We start from the raw sequence: 19,153 nt of genomic DNA, 5'->3' as shown, positions 1-19,153 counted from the left end.
CTGGTGAGTATGCTGTTATCTGTTGTAGATTACTGGGTGTATTCCCAGTAAATGGAATGCCTGGCCTCAGTGTCTGTGACTCGACTGCTCTTATCTACCTGCGGCACGTTTATTTCCAGTTGTAATAAGGTGTGAGGAGTTGTAGTATCGCAATATCCTATGGCACTTCTTTCGTGGTCATGAAAATTCTCAGCAACACAATGGGACAATCCTGTAGGCCACCCTGAGTGACCGTGCCAGGGTGCCACCTAAGTGAGAGGGCGCAGCCTCCGTTTCAAAAACATCGGCACCGTTCAGTGTACACCTAGCTTCAAAGACCATAGTGATGAAAATTATCAGAAGGAAGAAAACTTTATTCCTCACTACCGAAGCACTTCCCCCGCAGCACGTCACCTCACAGGTGGCGTGCTGCGGTGTGTGACGTGGTGTCTTAGCAGGCAGTAGCAGTTCGAAACGCCACCTGTCACGGCAAGAGCGGAGGAATGGACAACCGGAGGTGGATGGGTGGCTAACAGCATAACACGGTACCTGCCAGCGGTGGCAGGTGGCGTTTGAAAAGCTGCGCTCAAATTTTGCATAAGTGACTGCCGTAATTGTCTGCCAATTTTAAGCCGGTTTAATTAAGCCACCTTCTATTCAGAAATGTTTGGCGCTTGTCGAATCGCATATTGTCTGAATATAAACAGACTATTAGGAACGCCTATTTATTTAGTTCGACTACGCGGCTACAGCCACGTACCCTTCAGTTCTTGCAGTCATGCTTCATCCATATCTATATGAGAAGATCGACTGCAGAGGGAATGTTAAGCTACATAAGTTTTTAAAATATCGCATGCTCCTAGTTGCCGCCAGTTGATGTCACCAAGCGCCTTTAAAACGGATATGTTTTGACCAACCCTTTCTTTAAGCAAGTGCAGTACAGGACAAACATTACTATATATTTTAATGATACAAGTGTATTATGCGTTCCCCCGGAAAGAATCTCTGACGGGAATGTCGCCGACTTGGCTGTACTCTCAGCGCATTCTTTTTTTTCCGGCTATTTCTTCCGGCTATTCATTTTTTTTTCATCAGCCATCCAGACTAGCTATTGCGAGCAGGGGGTGTCCGTTCAGTGCGTGTAATGATACTGAACAGAAAATTGCTCTTACAGCCATGGTTTGACGAGGATCGCATAGTAACGGTAAGATTCTATGGTCACCTGGCACCTAGACAATAATCTAGATTTGAAAAAAACTTTGATGGTTAGCGCTGCCTTCAACCGGTGCAGAAGCTTGAAGCAGAACTCGGTGCTACGTTCCCTAGTTTTAGCGAACGTAGACTTGCGCCTTTGTGTCTACTGAATTATAATGCGCGCGCAATTTTGGACACTGTTTCCTCAAAGTGACTACTGCTGTTGTACCCCTGGAGTACGTGCGCAGCCTTTGACTGAAACGCTCGTTTCATTAACCGTGGGAGGTCGTCACTAATAGCATCTAATCACCAGCTTACGCTCTAGCACTTTCTCCTGGTGTCATCGCATAGCTGGCGTTCCTTCGGACGTGGTACCTGGATACCGGGGGCTTCCAGAGCCTGAATCAACTTCATAAGTAAGTCAACCGTTTTTGCTTTCTTACACTCAGAGAGGCAGTTTTATGAACTGGAAGAAATATCATAGCGTAGGCATCTACGCGCCCGATCGTCGGGCCGCTTTATCAAAGCGGCCTACTGTCAAGAGAGCGCGACTTCGTGTGCATGCTCTGTGCGCACAGGTTTAGCATACAAGCACGATTAAACAACTCAAAAATACATTCTCTCTCGACAAGCAGTAACGCACCGTGCTCCTTTATTCGTACCCACCAGAACTGCGGATCACGTTGCTGTTTTAATCCAATCCTGTGATATTGTAGTACATCTTCTGTTGCCTCCACACACGTCAAATATGAAAACTGGCGAGGGGTTTCCAAAGGTTTACTTCGCATACAGGTGGAAGTGTACTGATACGACGACTGTGCATTTCCGGGTGCAAATATGTGGACCTCAGCTTTGGCGCCGTAGAGTTCTGCTCAGGAATTCGTCATTGTCAAATTTTCTTAGGTATGTTATCGATGTGTGTGAAAATGAATGATGCCGAAATCATGGCCCGCACGTAGAACGTACAGAGAACTTAATTAAAATGACCCAATAAGATCAGCATGCATACAAGTTATTGTTTTTAACACTTCGTAAGTTCAGTTATCAAAACATGGAGGTAAGCACACGTCATCTGTCCATGATCATTGACGTGCATATTTCTTGTGGTGGTGTCGTGTAGCTTTGCACTGGGAACCTTTCCCCTTTAGTTCCTATCATGACCGCAAGGTGGTTACTCAGCACTCGATCGCATTGGCTCCACTTCGTCTCGTTAAAGCTCTGGACATATTTCCGTACCAAAGATGGCGTTGTCCTTCCAGGGGCCTGCAGCAGATTCCCAGCAAAGTCTCTGGAATTGTGACGTGTCAACTCCCAGCCGTTGTGACTCTCTGCTGGACAGGAACCCTGGTGAGTGAATGCTGGTTAAGGGGACATAGGTATGGTTCCCATTTTCAAAGTAGCGTGCTTGAGAGTATAAAAACAAAGCGGCGAATGCTTTTTTTAGTTTTCAAATCATGCCACGTATTCGACAAGGGAAGCGTCTAAGGTTCTTCTTTACTGAGATAGCGACACTGATTCCATGTTGCCTGTTTAGACGTCGACCACCTCGCCTATTTCTGATTGCAAACGCTGCAAATGGCGGTCAAACATGCTTCCGGGAGATAAAAAAACTGCAATCTTTGTAATTATCCTACAATCCTTGCTTAACACTAAATTCCAAATGCAGTGCGAAGTCATTTATGCAATCTTCTAGGCATCTGCCATTTTTTACAGTTTCACCCCTTGCCCCCGCTTCCGTACGCCCATGCGAAAGAACGTGCCACTTGGCAGTGGTGTATCCAGAAATATTGTTCAAAAGATGTTAAACGCCACTGGTAAAAAAAATCTTAGTGGCGCCATCTGGATTTTAGGAGAGAATCTATTTTTGTCGACAAACCAACACTCTTCTTATTTTCGTTTCTACATCTTAATATGTCGACGTGGTGCGTAAATAGCATGGGCGAAAAAATGCCGAAAAGAGGAAGGAGCTACTCCCCTGCAGCTTGGTTACTAAGAATACCCACTGCTTCCCTCTTAGTTATATTCCTTAAGATTGAAATGCAGTGAGAGTTCTTTGGTTGGTTGGTTGGTGGGTTGGTTTATGGGATTTAACGTCCCCAAGCGACCAAGGCTATGAGAGACGCCGTAGTGGAGGGCTCCGGAAATTTCGACCACCTGGGGTTCTTTAACGTGCACTGACATCGCACAGTACACGGGCCTCGAATTTCTCCTCCAAAGAAATTCAACCGCCGGGGCCGGATTCGAACCCGCGTCTTTCGAGACAGCAGCCGAGCACCATAGCCAGTGAGCCACCGCGGCGGCTGAGAGTTCTTTCGCTATTGAAATGACTCAAAGGGGACCAATTGCAGCACCCTTGACTGATGTGCCCTGTGCACACTTTTTGTTTGTTTGTTCCGTGATGGCCGACGACCTACCGGCCTCCTTCACCTCAAAGACGAATGTTGCTACTGCGGGCACATTGAAGCTTGGCAAACGTGAACCAGCTTGGGCATGTGAATTTCATGCAGAAATTTTTTGTGCAGCATAGTAAATAGAACACAAATTTAATTTTTTACGAAAGATGTAATACACTGCAAATAATAGAAAATGGTGCCGAGCGTTTCGCCTGTCTCTCCTAACATTTGTAGGTTTGTTTTTGAGGACTTCAATTGAAAAATGTTTCTCGCGTCCTGTAAGGATATTTCTGGCGCTAGTCTGTAGCATAACCCAGAACCTTCTGTTTCTTTGGTAGGGTGCCTATTTCGACGAACCTGTCCTTCAGCCCACTGGTCTGAAGTTCGTGGGTGAGTTCCCTCCTGTTGTGTTATAGAATATGTGATGGTGCTCCCACGCAGCGCAGGAAATGGGCCTAAGATTACAAATGGATGGTTTTATTTGCTCTGGTCCTTTTTGGGACCAAGATTTGCCAATATATTCCCAATATTGCGCCGATTGCCTGTGCTGCTTCGGTTACTCCCCGGGAAGATGTGCTACGTTGCAAACTTCGTGCTTGTACTGTTTACCGGTTCATTACGACTGTCTGCTCACGCATTCGCTCCATTGCACTGAATAAATGCCACTGGGAAGTCATTATTCTTAATCGTTTGGTGGCTTATATGCAATTTAGTCTTCGCAACCATCGACTGAAAAGCTCATATTTATTCAGAAGTCTTGACTTTCAGCCTCAAACAAAAACCGGGGCTATTGAATCAGTGACTGAATGTGTTTTGACTTAGGAGGAAAAATAAACGATAACAAATGCTATTGTCTCGGCGGTTATTACTCTAATAACCTGCAGTGCATTTAGAGTGCTCATAAAGAAAACATTATTACGGTAACAGACACAGTTCTTGGCTTTTCTGGGCGCTTACTTTGACACAGAACTTTTCGCACACTGTACATCTATGCGTTAAAACAGTGTGTGTCACACCACTGAACGTGCAGTTCTTGGCACATTCAAACCAAAGCTATTTCAGCCATCATTAAAATCTTCTGAATGGGTTTCGAATTCGATTCCAGTATTCCTCCTTGCGCAGGGCTCAACTGCGTTATCTTATTCGGGCCACCATTTCCGAAAAACAGACCTCCATTAGGTAGACGCCTCTCCTTCCTTCTCGCGAAAAAAAGTTGTCGATCCGGAAAAAAACCTAATTTCGAAAAGAAGCCCATGTTTTTTGAAACTATAACATGTTCCTCTATTCTGACAGGCATATTTATCTCTTGGCGCATGACAACTTTACCTGCTTACATGCTATGGAGCTGAACACAGCACATTTGTTCCCTTTTGACAAGTCAGTTTGTCCTATATGCGGACATCACGCAGCTTCAGTTGAATTTTATGGGATACAAAGCCTCTCGCGCCTGTGAGCAGCCATTTGTAATACATCAGTTTCCTGGTAAGACTACTCTGTTGAGGTTGTAATGTTTTTTAAGGGTTAGTTTGATACCATTGATTTAGGCAGTCATCAGACATATCAGGGGTGAGAAAGTGTAGAAAATATGAAGCGAGAAGCAATCCCATAAGCTACAAAAAAAGCATATCACCTGTTTTCAAACCAGCCACTTGCGACCCTCTATTTGATGCTGTATTCCACAAAATCAGTAACGTGAGTTCCCTCCTACAAAACTTGTAATCAGCCCAAATATGCTGCTTTTCTTTTTTTTCTTTTTTATTTCCAGCGATAAGTTGGGAGAACATGATGGACCCCGACATGCCAACTCTTCCAGAATTTGCTTCATGCTTGTTCCACCAAATATTCAAGTAAGACCCTTTTCCTTTCACGTGGTACAGTTCTGTTCTCATTCCATTTATATGGAAGGAAGAACACATGGCTCCACGAAGCACCCTCTGTTCTCGTAGCGCTCTCTTTGTAACAAGGTGTGATAATGAAGCAGGGTGGGAAGGAGCTGTAAGCGTATCAAAGTTTTTCTAGACTGGCTTTTCACATTATTATTCGGAAACTCCGATCCGTTGTTTTCTATCTACACGGGGCGTAAGCTGAAGGTGAAACCACTGGAGCTAAGGGACTGACTGCACCTGCAACACACCTGTACTTCCCCAGGATATTGACTAAGCGCAGAAGTGATGAGGAGCGCTTCGAAAGGCTTATGACTCTTGTGAATGTTTTGGGACTTCATGTAAACTAACTGGCCAAATGCTCACAGGCCTGAAATCCAAGCAAGCACCTGCAGACACCGTCTGCGGTAGACACCATCTGCGATAGAGAGCACATTTTGTGTGATTGTCGCCATCGAATGATTTCTGGACTGCAACATTTTCAGAAAAACAGAAAGGATTCAACATTGAATTTCTTTTCAGTGAGCTTCTCGTTCTTCATTGTGGGCAGAAGACTGCGTTGAAGCAGTGTACTGTTGAAACGTTTTAGACATCAAGGCCCCCCTTTCCAGTGTCCGTCTATCTTTGTGGGCAGCAACGTGCTGCTGGGAAAGATGATATCTTCAGGCATTAATGGGTATGTAGCAACTGTTCTACTCGGTCTGAGGGAAGTGTTAATGCTGTATAAGGCTAAACATATCGAACACGCATCGTTTCCTGCCAAGCTTCGTTCCAGCCAGCCTCCCTGTGGTGTATACGGTACCGGGTCTCCTTGGTTATTTTTATTGTTGATTATGTTGCAGATGCAGTCTGTTTAGGATGAGTACAACACTCATTAGCGGCCTCATGCCATGGATGCACGTATTTCTGGCGTGACACTTTTCTGAAGTAATCAGTGAATGCCTTTTGTAGTGATAAAAAATATGGCAGCTGATTTATGTCTCTAGACGGTAAAACCACTTCCAGCTTTTCCGAAGTATGTTTCTATATATTCGTCCTCTAAGGTGACACCTTCCTCCAGCGGTGCTTAAAAATCTTTACACCGAAATTTTCCAGCTGCCATCCTAATTGTTAGTGGCAAAACTTTGCCCAGCAAGAAATATTTCATGTTTGGAAAAAGGTTAGGAGGGGGCAACATCTTGCAGATCGTACGAGCGAAGAACAAGCTGAAACTACCAGGCACTTGCAGAGGTGTGTACTGGAACGCTGTCCTGATGACACAAGACGCTGGTTTCCTTTCTCGCATTCTTTATTTTAGACGCTTCAGAAGTTCGCAGTAATAGAATCCGGCAATCTTGTAACCTTTCGCATGACACTCAGTGAGCAACATATCCTTGCCATTCCATAAAACTTGACACCGTCTCTCTAACTGATGGTACAGAGATGAACCGATATTCGCCCATGATAAGTAATCAAGCAAGCATATTGCTGCTCAGGAGTGACGAGACGTGGAACCCACCGAACAGAAATTTTTAAGAAGCTAATATCTCTAGATATAGTACATCATGCTCTCTCCTCTGTAAATCCCAGTCGTTCTACTGCATGGCGCGTAGACAATTGCCGAGCGTGTGTTGTCGTATCTAGGGGGGAGTCGAACACCTTCGTTGGTGGTGCCATTCAATTGTCTCCCTGGCTTCGGCTCATCTTCTAAGCTCTCCCTTCAAGACTTTAGTTTTTGCACTCATTGTTTCATCATGTGTGTAGGGGATTTGTCATGTAATGTCATGATAGTCCTAAATTTAAGATGGCGACATGTCCAACATACCGTTATATTTTATTACAGTGCAGAGGTTCAGTTTGGCCAATTTCTTCATGCTTAAAAGCTAGGTCATGTAAAATACTGGCAAAATATAACAATCTTAGAAATACGGAAATAGTAAATGCTATGGAAAACGGAGTATGCTGTCAAACTTATATATTTCTAGTCACCACCTTGCTCGGTTAGCCCCAAAACTCAGTCACCCAGTGTATTTGATGTAAAATTAATGAGTTTTGGTTTAAGAGCATTGATATGCTCATTGCACTTCCAGTACCATGCAACTAAGGGCAACGTTAAGTTCTAACGCAAAACAAGTGCCTGTAGTTAAAACCAGCAAACAGCAACCGCATGGAGCAACAGATAGGAGGTATTCACATAAGGTCCCGGGGCCATTTTGACGTTCAACGTGCTGCTTCAGCAATGCAGGCCGCAGGAGTGGGAGATAAGCCAATTAGACATGCGCTGTAGCCCTTCACTGTGTTTCATGGACGCCAAAATGGCGACCACTGCGGCTTGATTCTCATACAGATCTGGCATCACACCAATAGGGTAATTTTGTTCCCCATGTCGTTACACTTGTGTTAAGCGTTGCCTTTTGTGTGTAAACCGGTTATTAGTTGTCATGTTAGTACTCTAATTGTTTATCAGGGACGTCGTAAGCCAGTAGAAACGGGAGAGACTTCGTGACCACACTGAGCACTGACGCCACCTTCGTGCTGAATTTATGTCAGCCCACAAATTTAATCGTCGCAATTTTTTTTATACAGCGTGTATAGGGTTGTATTACGATGGTTGTACCTAAATAAATGCAAAAGTTGGTACAACTTCTACATGTTGCTAGAATAACTATGTATAGTAACCGTTGATTTTTTTGCAGGTAACTAATAGATCCTTTTCATTGCATGCAGCTAACGGATCGCAAGGAGAAGCAACGGTTCCTAATGGAGTTGTGAACGATGCAGGCTGTCCGACATCCACTGAAGGGTTACTCAATGTTTACGGAGATAACACCGTGGACAAGAACAACGTGTTTAGATGGATTAAGAAGTTTCAGCACAGACTATCAGCATTGAAGACAAACCACGCAGTGAGACACCATCTTTGCGTGACACGCATTGTCAGCGGGTAGACAAAATAATTCTGGTCAAATGCACCAACTGTGATAGTCTACCCTGAGTAGTACTATTGTACTGAGAAACAGTTGCTCTACAAACCAATAGAATTTGAACGACGTATGTGAGTTAATAAAAGTATACAAATTTTGCAATAGCTTCAGTACAATCCTCATTTTTGCCGGACGATGGAACGGCTAAATGTCCAGCAACCATTTCATGGCCCCTTTAACACATCCTTTTTGGCAGACGGCTGGACTGAGTGCGAATACCGTGTCCCCTTCTTTCATCAGTCATCTTAGGCTGGCGTTCCCGAGAAACCTAGCGGAGGGCAGCCTGCACACACTGCGCTTGGAGCTAAGGGCCCTAACAAAATTTGCATAAAAATGTATGATGCACTTCAGTGATGGACACAACATCATGTACTATCGCGATCAGAAGTTTACAGGACACGAGTGTGCGTAAAATTTTTTTCGCCGCAGTCGCGTAATCCAGTGCCTGAAATGTGTCGGTGTTGGGGAGACATGCATACGTTATCCACTGGTAACAATACCACTTGACTGGTTTGCGAAGTTAAGCTAGAATTTTTTTCCCGAAAATGTGCATTCCGTAGTACATTTATCGCAATAGTACGCGATATCGCGATAGTAAGTCATCGGCAATGACGTATTCACAGCACAGCCACCTGGTGACTATCGCACCAAATACAATTTCACACTTGCGGTACGTGCATGTTAAGAAGACAGTTCGAACACACCTGTCTACATCTCGATTCAGCTGGGAGTTCGCGCGCAACAGATAAATCCTTCAATGCCCCGAGTCCAAGCTCAGCCGCATGATTAATAGCGCGCTGGCTAGTTCGCTGGTGGCACCCGCCATTCATTCATCACAGTGTCACACATATCCCCAAACACGAATTGAAACACCTCTCCCCAGGCTGTGCTCAAGAGCTGTTCTGCAATAATTTTAAAGCATCGGCAAAGGAGAACTCAACGAGACCGCGAATTTCACTACTTATAAGAAGGAACCAAAAGACACGGAAGCCAATCGGACGCAATATTTAATTGGTAGAACTGAAAGCGCTCCTTGTACGCAATATTGCGGCTCTTATTTCATTCGGGAAATATGTCTGCTTCATTGATGAATGCCAGGTGGTACTACGCTGCGTGCAAAAGCAATTAGATTGTCCATTTGTTTCTAATGCGAGAGCAGCTCGCATTACTTGGCTCGTTTAGCGAAAACCCCGCCGTCGTCAGAAATTCGTGGCAGAAAGGCAGCACGTGAACAACGTCACCACTCCTGGAAGTGGCACAGCTGCCGTCGAGGCAAGAGAGGGAGTGTGAGTGAGTGAACAACTTTATTAAGCTCTAGATTTGCTTTTCTTCTGCGGCTGTCAGATGGCTTCGTCCATCTGCTTGTACAAAGCTCGGCTGCCCTTAGTCCAGGGCTGCGCTGGAAGCTGCTGCCGGATGTGCTCGCCGAATCAGACCTTCGTCGACTCGGCGATCGCTAGAGAGCACTCCCTCCCATTGCTCCGCACTCGGGTTTGTTATAACTGGTACCACGCTTATCCTCTGGCATGCCCACGTTATGTGGTACAGCGTGGGTGGTTCTTGGCACCAAGGGCATTTGTCATTGTATTGCGTTAGATACATTTTGTTGAGTACGTGTAGGTTCGGGTACGAGCCCGTTTGCAGCTGCCTCCACTCGACAGAGTCTTCTCTGCTAAGGTAGTTGTGTGGCGATGGATACCGCTTTCTGCAGCCCTTGTAACAATTTAGTATCGCCGAATAATCTTGGGGTACAGGTTCGTTCTCCTCGAGGTCGGCTACTTTGGATGCTCGGTAATAAGTGTACCCTCGAGCTATCCTGTGCGCCTCTTGGTTCCCTGTTACTCCCTCCTGCTCGCGCTGCGGAATGCGACTCCCTAGTAGCGCAGATTGCTGCTGGAGCATTACAGCTATATTACCTTTTTATGTTGTTTTAACGTGGCTGGTGTGCTCCTTTGGCAATATCAAGACAACATAGGAAGTTTTGTTCACATATGCGCAACATTTCTGCACCATTTCCACAATGTTTCGTAACATTAATGTAACATTCTTGAAAAGTGCAGAAACCCTGCACAAGCATGCAGGCCTGCCAATTGGTAAGCTTCACAACATATAACGCTTTTCTAAGATCAACGAGAGCGACCGACACTTGAGCTCCACAATGCAGTACAACATGCAACTCATGCACTCAGCTCCGAGCGCATAGCAGAGTGAAAGTGGCGAATGGGTAATAAACAAAGCTTTGCGACATATTAATGGAGCTGTGCGTGCAATCTGTGGCAGGCACAATAGAAGAGGTTTAGTTGCAAAGTACTGCTAGTCGAAAAAAATGTTTATTGTAGCAACAGTCGGAAAAGTTCTGGAACCATGTGCTTGAAATATATTTGTAATGTTAATTTGTGTTCACCAGGCTGTATTGCCTCAACATTGCTTCTCGATGTTCTGAATTGAACGAATTTCTGAGCATGTGGCTGCAATCTTAGCAGAGTGTGTCATCGTGACCAACTTATGGACACATTGCTGCAACGTTGGAGTATGTTGCACAATATTATAAAACTTTGGCGACATTGTCATAACGTTCTAGCGAGATTTTTTGCTACTAGGGCTGTCCCTCTCCCGAGATGGGCATGTTGACTTCTGGGGTGAATGAAAACAGATTTAGGGGCGCCCCTCCCTCTCCCTGGGGGGCTAAACCATGCTCAAGTTTGGCCTCAATTGCAAAAGGTGAAGTTAATCCTAATAACATTTCTGACAAAAACCTAACCGCAGACGATGATCATAATATCTGGAGATACGAGGGAAATACACCCCCCCCCCCCCCCCCCCCCGAAAGCTCCTGCCATATCTCTCAGCTGATGGCTGGGAAAAGAGTGTATACGCAGTGAAGACACAGGTACAAGCCAACATCGCAGATTGGATCCTCGAGGTCGCCTCTTCATGGAGGCCACCTAGGGAGAAAGTGGGCTAAGGACGACAGAACAGCTTAATAAAGTTTATTCCTCCTCCTGCGTGACAATGTGATACATGTTAACCTGTGACGTGTCGCCTACGCAAGGTACGCTAGGAACTACGACGCGCCACTGACGTAGAGAAACACTACTCCTTACACAATGGAATGCCATTGTCCCCCTCCTGAAAGGTCAAGTCTACTTCCGCACTGAATGTAAACAGGTTTAGGGCCGCCCCTCCTCACTGGGGTGGCTGTACAATACCCCCTCAGTCAGATAACAAAGCAGGCCATGCTCAAGATGGGAGCCGCTGGTCACCTCCGCCGCATGCACTGGGTGAGAGATCGCTGTCCTGCTTGATTTGATGGCGTACATGTAGTGTCACCTCTTCGAGATACGCTGGAAATAGGATGCGCCAGTGTCGTATTCACGCAAATGCGGTTAGAGATTACATAAGGGGAGAGACCGCGCCGTCAACGTCAGTTGTCCTCTAGCTTTCGGAGAATGAGGTTGCGGAGATATGGGGTCTACATCGCTCGAGGTTCGCGTCGTTGGCGTCTACATCATAATTTGTTAGTTAGTTATATGGGGTTTTATGGCGAATAAGCAACTATGGCTATAATGCGCCAAACACAAGGTTAGATGATGTTATGTCAAGTGTACGGAGGTTACATTATAATATATTTAAAACATTGGATTTCTTTAGAAACTTACAAACAAGTGAAAACTCGACAAGTGCATGTTTGCTCGCCTAAAAGCAATGCGGGATGAAATGGAATGTGTTCATTGTAAAATACCGTAAAAAAATTTTTTTTAAGTTCTTCGAGATGCGAACAAGAAATTAAAATATGATTTACTGTGAGCTCCTCACCACACAGTTTACACAGAGGCTTGTCTTTTTTTGTTAATAAGAAGTTATGGGTAATGTGTGTGTGACCTATGCGTAAACGACATAAAATTACTTCGATAAAACGCTCTTTATGGCGGCATGATTTCCATTCTTTTAAAGTGGGCTTTATGTGTCTACATCATAAGGCGAGACAGTAAAGCGTGGCCGGAGGCGGCAGCTCAATGCCTACGAAGTACGGGACCACCACAACGCAGTGAAACGCGCGAAACGACCTGCTGCAGTGAAGACGTTCAACTCTCAAGTCCTCGATAACTCGGCGACAGGTAACGCTCTCGCATTACACATAAGAATTGTTTAGGTACCCCAATAAATTACTGTGACCGCAAAAAAAACGCGAGTAAAACTAAAAACTTTGAGATCACTACGGCGACCCGCAATGGAGCAATACAAAAGCAAAATGCCCACATACGATATCGACGTCTGTGGCTGTTCTGATGTCCACGTACTATATTGAAGTCTATAGCTATTTTGACGTCTTATTTTTTCGCGTTTCTAGCTTTTTATTCACTAATTAAAGCTCATCAACCACATTTTGCCCATGACAACACTATCTATCACAATCACACTTTCACACATTTACCTCTAGAGAACGTACAGCGGACAAAATTACGGACACTTTTCGCTAACTCAAGAGAGTCATAATATAAAATAATATAAAAACACAGTTATTGCAGTAAACACGCAGGCGGAAGAAATGTGGAGCGAGAGGGACCCTCGACCATATTATTTGGGAGTGCACACATAGACACGCCTGGGAGACCCGTGCTGCGTAGCCCGGACCCTGAGCACCAGCTCCTCGCTGTCCGACTGGCTGAAGAGGCCGCCGGGATTCAAAAAATCCAGGCCAGCACCCTCCCCGACAAGAAATTAACCCGCGGCCAGTCGGTCATGTTACGCTTCCTCCAAACGAACTGGTACCCCAACCCCTGGCACATGAGGCACATCGACCCAGACTACGACGGACAACATGTGTGTGAACAGTGCAGTGAACGTGTAGACTTGAACCATATGCTGTGCGGTTGTGCATCGAGTGACGCCTACTCCAAGAACAAGGAACATTGGGACAAAGTGCTAAAAAGTGCTTCACTACACGGCCAGCTTCGGGCTGTCCACGAGGCCCGCGCAGCGGCGGAGATCTTTGGGCTCTCTGTGCCGACGTGGGAGCTGCCCTGTGCACCTGGCACCTAGCCCAGTGTCCTTCACGACCCCTACTGTGGGCAATAAAGTTTTACCACCACCAGTATCATCTGAAACGGCAACCCTGTCCTCCGCAATCCCTCCTGGCCCTCATCTCTCGACTGAGAGGGAGAGCCGGAGGGTAGGATGAGGTCGTCGTCATCGGTCGGACAATAAAGTATTTCACTCACTCACTCACTCGTGACCACGTAGTCCAAAAACAGGTAGCGCCGGAGCGCCCTCCAGCAATCCTCGTTCAGGTCGTCGAGCTGCGTCCGCATGTCTTGCCGGGCGTGGCACACGACGTTCTCGCGAACGACGCCCGCCATAACCATGAAGGAGCGCATGTCGTCGAATGCGCAGAGTGCAGCTCTTAGCCCAGCTGCGGCCTTCTCCGCGGAGAAGCATTCCACTTCGGCGAACTCTTCCAGCAGGGCACGATGTCTGAAGACGCGTTCCATGGCACCGGCAGTTATCCTGCGGACACAGCAGATGGTTTGTGACGAGACAAGAGACTGAGTTGCGGTGTGTGCTTGCGAGGAAATGAGATTCTCTAAATGACCTTTCCTGAAGGCTTGTCACGTAACACCATGTGAAGATTTCGTATCACGTTTTTTCCTGCCAGAGTCGATGCATACGAAATAAGACAGTGCCTTTTTTCTTAAGGCGGATAAAAAAAAATTAAAAAACAAAACTTTTGCTACGCTCGCACTGCATCTGCTTCATATTGGCATTCCCCCTTGCAGTGGGCGCACCGAGAACCTGATCGAATAGAAACGGAGGCGGAAGAGACGGAAAAAGAAGAGAAACAGGGGAAAGCAAGCGCGCCGCGACGCAGAGTGCCCCATAATTTATAGCTGCAGGAAACAACGAAAGGGGATAGATTAAAGGGAGGAGACTACAGGAGGAAACTTTATTTAGCAAACACCTACTCGTCGTAAAAAATTCAGGTCGTGGCTATCAAATCCCGTCTCTAAAGTGACGCGATTTAGCTTTTCAGAGGGGCCAATTACTCGTTTCCTATTCGTTTTTCGATGAGCCCATGACTACAGCGCAACGAACGGGACACGAGGAAGGACACAGGCAGAGACACAACACAGCTGACTGTGTCCTTCCTCGTGTCCCGTGCGTTGCTCTGTAGTCAAGGAATATCGGAACCAACTCGCCCAGCCACTTACGTTGTACTTTTTCAATGAGATTATAGCGCAAACAAAAATTGAAGCGGACACTCAAGCTACACCTAAGGGTATCACGTGATAGTGTAATGGGTTAATTCCCATATTGACATGAACTCATTTTTAACTTTACATCTATAGATTCCTAGTAGTACTCGTACCCCTCCTTGCGCCATGGTGCAGCGGTTAAGGGATGCGCCACTGTAGAGCGATGGCAAGTGCTCCCTCCGGCGGGCCTTATGAGGCCCAGCTTGCTCCTCCCGAGCGACCAATCAATATTTTAAATGGTACATTTCAGGGTGAGCAGTTGGCTCACTATCAGGTGGGCTGGTTTCGATGACACCTCAAGGTCACGTGACTTAGGTGGCCCACCCATCTCCTGGGTTGCTCTCAGGGCACCACCTGCCAGAGCCAGGCTCGTGATTTTTCGCTCACAACACCGACATGCCGACAACGCCACGACGACAACGCCTACGCCGGATTTCCGGGGTAATGCGGCCTCTAACGCTATCGCGTCAAAGGTAATCATTCGACGAACGAAAGCACTACCAGCCGTTGCTTACGCATAAGTACAAATAATGAAGCTGAAATTTTGAGCCGCACAGCATCCGTGTCCAACGAGCGTCATGACACAAGGTGTTTCCGTCTACTCGAGATGGGGTCAGCGACCCATTTACCAACCACTTCACCCTAAAGAAGCAGAGCACCAGGCCAAGGCAATGCTTGTACCGATTGTATCACCTGTGGGTAGCTGACAGCGCTGACCCAATGGGCACTGAACCTCCCCTGGATGTTCTGGGGACATTCAGGACGTCTTGAGGACGTCCAGGGGACGTGCAGTGTTCATTGGGTGAAGATCGAACCCAACACTTTCAGCATGCGAGGCGGATGCTCAAATCACTAAGCCACCGCTGCGGTAGCCGTAGATGTATACGAATCGAAGATATCGTACTAAGCGATATACAATAATAATGGCGCATCACTGATTAAACATTTTCCTCGTCTCCTAAAGAGGGGATACTTGTGTGTCCCATGCATGTTAATCTACACTTAATCAGTAATCTTGGTACGACGAAACAGCGCTGACCGACGGGACGGAAGTAGAGAGACACATGCGCATGAGTCTGCCTGCGCATGAATGTCTGCGCATGAGTCTCTCCGCGCATGAGTCTCTCCGCGCATGAGTCTCTCCGCGCATGAGTCTCTCCGCGCATGAGTCTCTCCGCGCATGAGTCTCTCCGCGCATGAGTCGCTCCGCGCATGAGTCTCTCCGCGCATGAGTCTCTCCGCGCATGAGTCTGCCTCTTCTTCCGTCCCGTTCGTCAGCGCTGTTTCGTCGTACTATTTAACATGAACCAACCAGCCCGACTCAGCCCTCTCCTTCAGTCTTGGAACGTACAGTCGTGATGCATGCCAGCACGAATTATTGTGAGCCACAAAGGGTAGTACCTATACATTGGTTTGCGTTGCTTTTAACTTCATCTACGTATTACCTCTGTCGACATGAATGAACGACGCGGAGACCGTGTCCAGCAAGCATCCAAACTTATCAGGGGAAAATGTTAAAAACAAAATACAACGCACGAAAAGGGAGATGACCGTACTTGACTGCGCACCACTATTTCAAAGTTCTTGTAACATTGGGAGATCAATAACAGTCCACTGCAGCGAAACAAACAACAAAAGGGGAACACGATGCGCCCTGTATTTCGTACGTCCCTTACACTCATGCACGTTAAGAAGTTCAGTTGAAAGACATGCCGGCATTTCAACCTTCCAGCGTTGTCACATTTGCCGCACTAAACATATTCTTTATTCAACTAGAAAGAAAAAAAAACGTCTCATTGCCACGAGAAAAAAAAAGTTGCTGTAACATTACCACTTATTAGTAGAAAATTTGAGCGGACACTGGACGTGGTTCGTTCCTTCTCTGCCAGAAAAAAAAAATTCCCTGTCGGCATACAACGTGTTTCACCTAAGAATTTACAGTTCTTAAAATTAGGTTTTTTCATTTAGAAGAACGCTTTTTTTTCGACATAGCAATGTCAGCTGTGTAGTACATCAGCATTCAGCTAACACGTGCTAACTGTCAGGCTGTTTAACTACTACTGAATAGTTATTCGTAACTATTACCGTTTGGCTCCTTAATTATTGAGAGGCGAGTAGCCCACCGCAAAATATTACTCCTATTCGTTCTTAGAATTTCGAAAACGTCGTTAGCCTCGGCGCTGTAGCCCAACAAATTTTGGAAATTTTGCTGGGATAGCTGGGCTGCAGTAGAGTTGCTTTCGCAACAAAATGGACCACCAAGTGCAACCACACACGTCAAATTACAGCGTGGATATGCGAGGAGTTTAGCCGAGGGAAGATTTTTACAAGGGGCAATTAGGGACGCAAAATTCACGCCAATTAAAGATATGGCCGCCGGGTGTGCGTTCTTTGAAGCAGCCATACTCACCTTTCGAGATGAGCTCCCATCTGGAATTGAGAAGCCCGTGCCACCAGACTGGAGTTGCGTCGCGTCGTGTCCCGGACGGCGTACGCGTTTGGGTCCGAGTAATTGAGAAACTTCACGCTGACCAGGGCGTAGTTGCTGGCAATGCCTGTGGACAAGTGCTTCGTGAAGAGGTCCGACATCCGCTCTTCAACAATCACACCGAGCCTCCTGATGCTATCACTGCATCTGATAACATCGGCCAGATATTCGATGTCTTTCGCCTCCACGATATGCGAGTTTATGCGCAGCTTTGAGATGCTCTGGTTTCTTGAGAGCGACTCGATGGTGGCTTTCCAGCGTACGTTTTTGTAGTCCGCAGGCTTAACGGTTGCAGTCACAAAAAGACGCAGCGTCTTAAGCGTGGTTGTTGCTCCGATTAGGCTGGCGATGGGAGACAACGGATCCCTCTCAGTCGGATGTAGGGAGATGCTCAGGGTTAATGACGTCACGTGACTTACAGCAGAGACCTCGGCTGTAAGTTTCTTAAGTTGTGGGGCACTGTCTCCACAATCAGCCTGGATGTCGACGAAGCTCTTGCAATGAATGAGGCTGAAGTTGTTACCGTAGAGGGAAAGATCGAATGCAGGAGTGAAGGTAACTCTCCCTTCTGCTCCACTTTGACAGATTGCCACGCAGAATTCGTTCAAGTCCCTCACCGACATATCGACCCAAGCTATGCTGATCCTTTTGAGGTTCTGCTTCGTCGATAACAATTCGAAGAACTGCAGCCACTGCGGTAGCCTCCAGATCTGAAACGGCACCGTCATTTCTTCGATAGTGTCATTTCTTGTCAGACTGGGGAGCCAGCTATCACAATGACCACCCCCTTCGATGACGCACTTGTAAGCAGGATGAATGTAGAAGCAGCGAAGCACGGTGTTATTTGCGAGCAAACTGGCGATGAGGTCGAGCGCCTCATTATCGAAGAAAACTCCGTCCAGTTTCAGTTTGAGGATGCTTTCGTTACCGCATAGCGCCCGTAACACCGCCTTGCCGCAGGAGCAACGAAAGTCGCAATCACCGTCGAGGCTCAGAGTCGTCAAGGAGCCGCTAGTCTTGAGGTACTCTGAAAATGCCTCAAAGTCTTCGGAAGGCGTCTCCAGAAACGTGTAGTTTAGTGTAAGCTCCCTCAAAGAGGCATACCCAGTAATCGCAGTCAGGAGGTCCGTTGGGTCCATGTCGTAATTCCAGAGTCCGGGAATATGCAACGACTCCAACGTATTCGTTTTCTCCAGAGTTGACTCCAGAGCTCTCAGATGTGCCCTGCGGAACTCTGCATCGGTTGTGTATTGAAAGTGCGTCAAATTCTTCAACGACGAGATCACCGGGAAAAAAGGCTCGAATGCATCGCGGTTGTGCGTGAAATCCACAAGGGTGACACTACGGATGTGCTCGTTGTCGCGGAGGGCGTCGCAGAGGAGTGCGTCGTACACCCCGAGTCTGCCAATGACGACGTCAACCGCTGTCAGGCAGTGATGTTTCTTGATAAGGAAGTAAAGGAGCGTGGCCACTCTCAGCAACTTTTCAAGATCGTAAACTGTGGCGCACGGATCTATGCTCGCTAACATTAATTCGGGACGTGTTCGTGGTCGTTCGCGGAGTTCATAGAGGCCCTGGAGTAGTGCTTGGTTCCACGCAGACAGGTGATGAATGATCTGGCAAGCTCGGTATTTGGTGCCGGTGCAGGGTAGTGTGCAGTCAACCACTCCACCTGTGAAGGGAGCCATGAAGCTGCCAGCGCATGCCAAACAAATTCGGCATGCATGCAGTGTAGCCGTTGGGTTGGAAGACAGCGGGTCCTGACTTGGGTCTCTCTTGCTAGTAATCTGACCTGCGATAAGTAAGCGTTCGTCATGGCGTAGCGAAACAGCAGCTCAAGTGTTTTCAAGTCATGCCGTGGATTCAGGTGGAATGTTTCTCAAAAAACACACGTTTCATTTGGAACATGTTTTAATACTTCCACACCAGATTGTTCACTAATGACGGTGTGTGTTCGAATGACCTGCAGTCCAAAAAAAAAAGAGGAATCACATATGCG

The 19,153-nt window shown here is 46.7% G+C and overlaps 1 protein-coding gene across 2 annotated transcripts; it reads left to right on the top strand.

The window, feature by feature from the left end:
* Window positions 1-1,873: 1,873 nt before the first annotated feature.
* LOC149347665 (uncharacterized) lies at window positions 1,874-8,295 on the top strand. Of its 2 annotated transcripts, XM_089585638.1 has the most exons (5): window positions 1,874-2,076; window positions 2,433-2,520; window positions 3,905-3,956; window positions 5,332-5,413; window positions 8,156-8,295. In XM_089585638.1, the coding sequence occupies exons 1-5, from the start codon at window positions 1,922-1,924 to the stop codon at window positions 8,157-8,159; spliced, it is 381 nt and encodes a 126-aa protein (XP_089441764.1). In that variant the 5' UTR covers window positions 1,874-1,921; the 3' UTR covers window positions 8,160-8,295. The 2 variants fall into 2 exon arrangements, with proteins under 2 accessions (XP_089441764.1, XP_089441765.1); XM_089585639.1 differs by lacking the exon at window positions 8,156-8,295 and adding an exon at window positions 6,634-7,316 and having other exon boundaries at window positions 1,978-2,520.
* The last annotated feature ends 10,858 nt before the right edge of the window (window positions 8,296-19,153 follow it).

The sequence above is a fragment of the Amblyomma mixtum genome, chromosome 4 (assembly GCF_055824585.1).
Source record: "Amblyomma mixtum isolate Tamu chromosome 4, ASM5582458v1, whole genome shotgun sequence".
Lineage (NCBI taxonomy): Eukaryota > Metazoa > Arthropoda > Arachnida > Ixodida > Ixodidae > Amblyomma > Amblyomma mixtum.
This window is presented reverse-complemented; position numbering and strand designations above follow the sequence as displayed.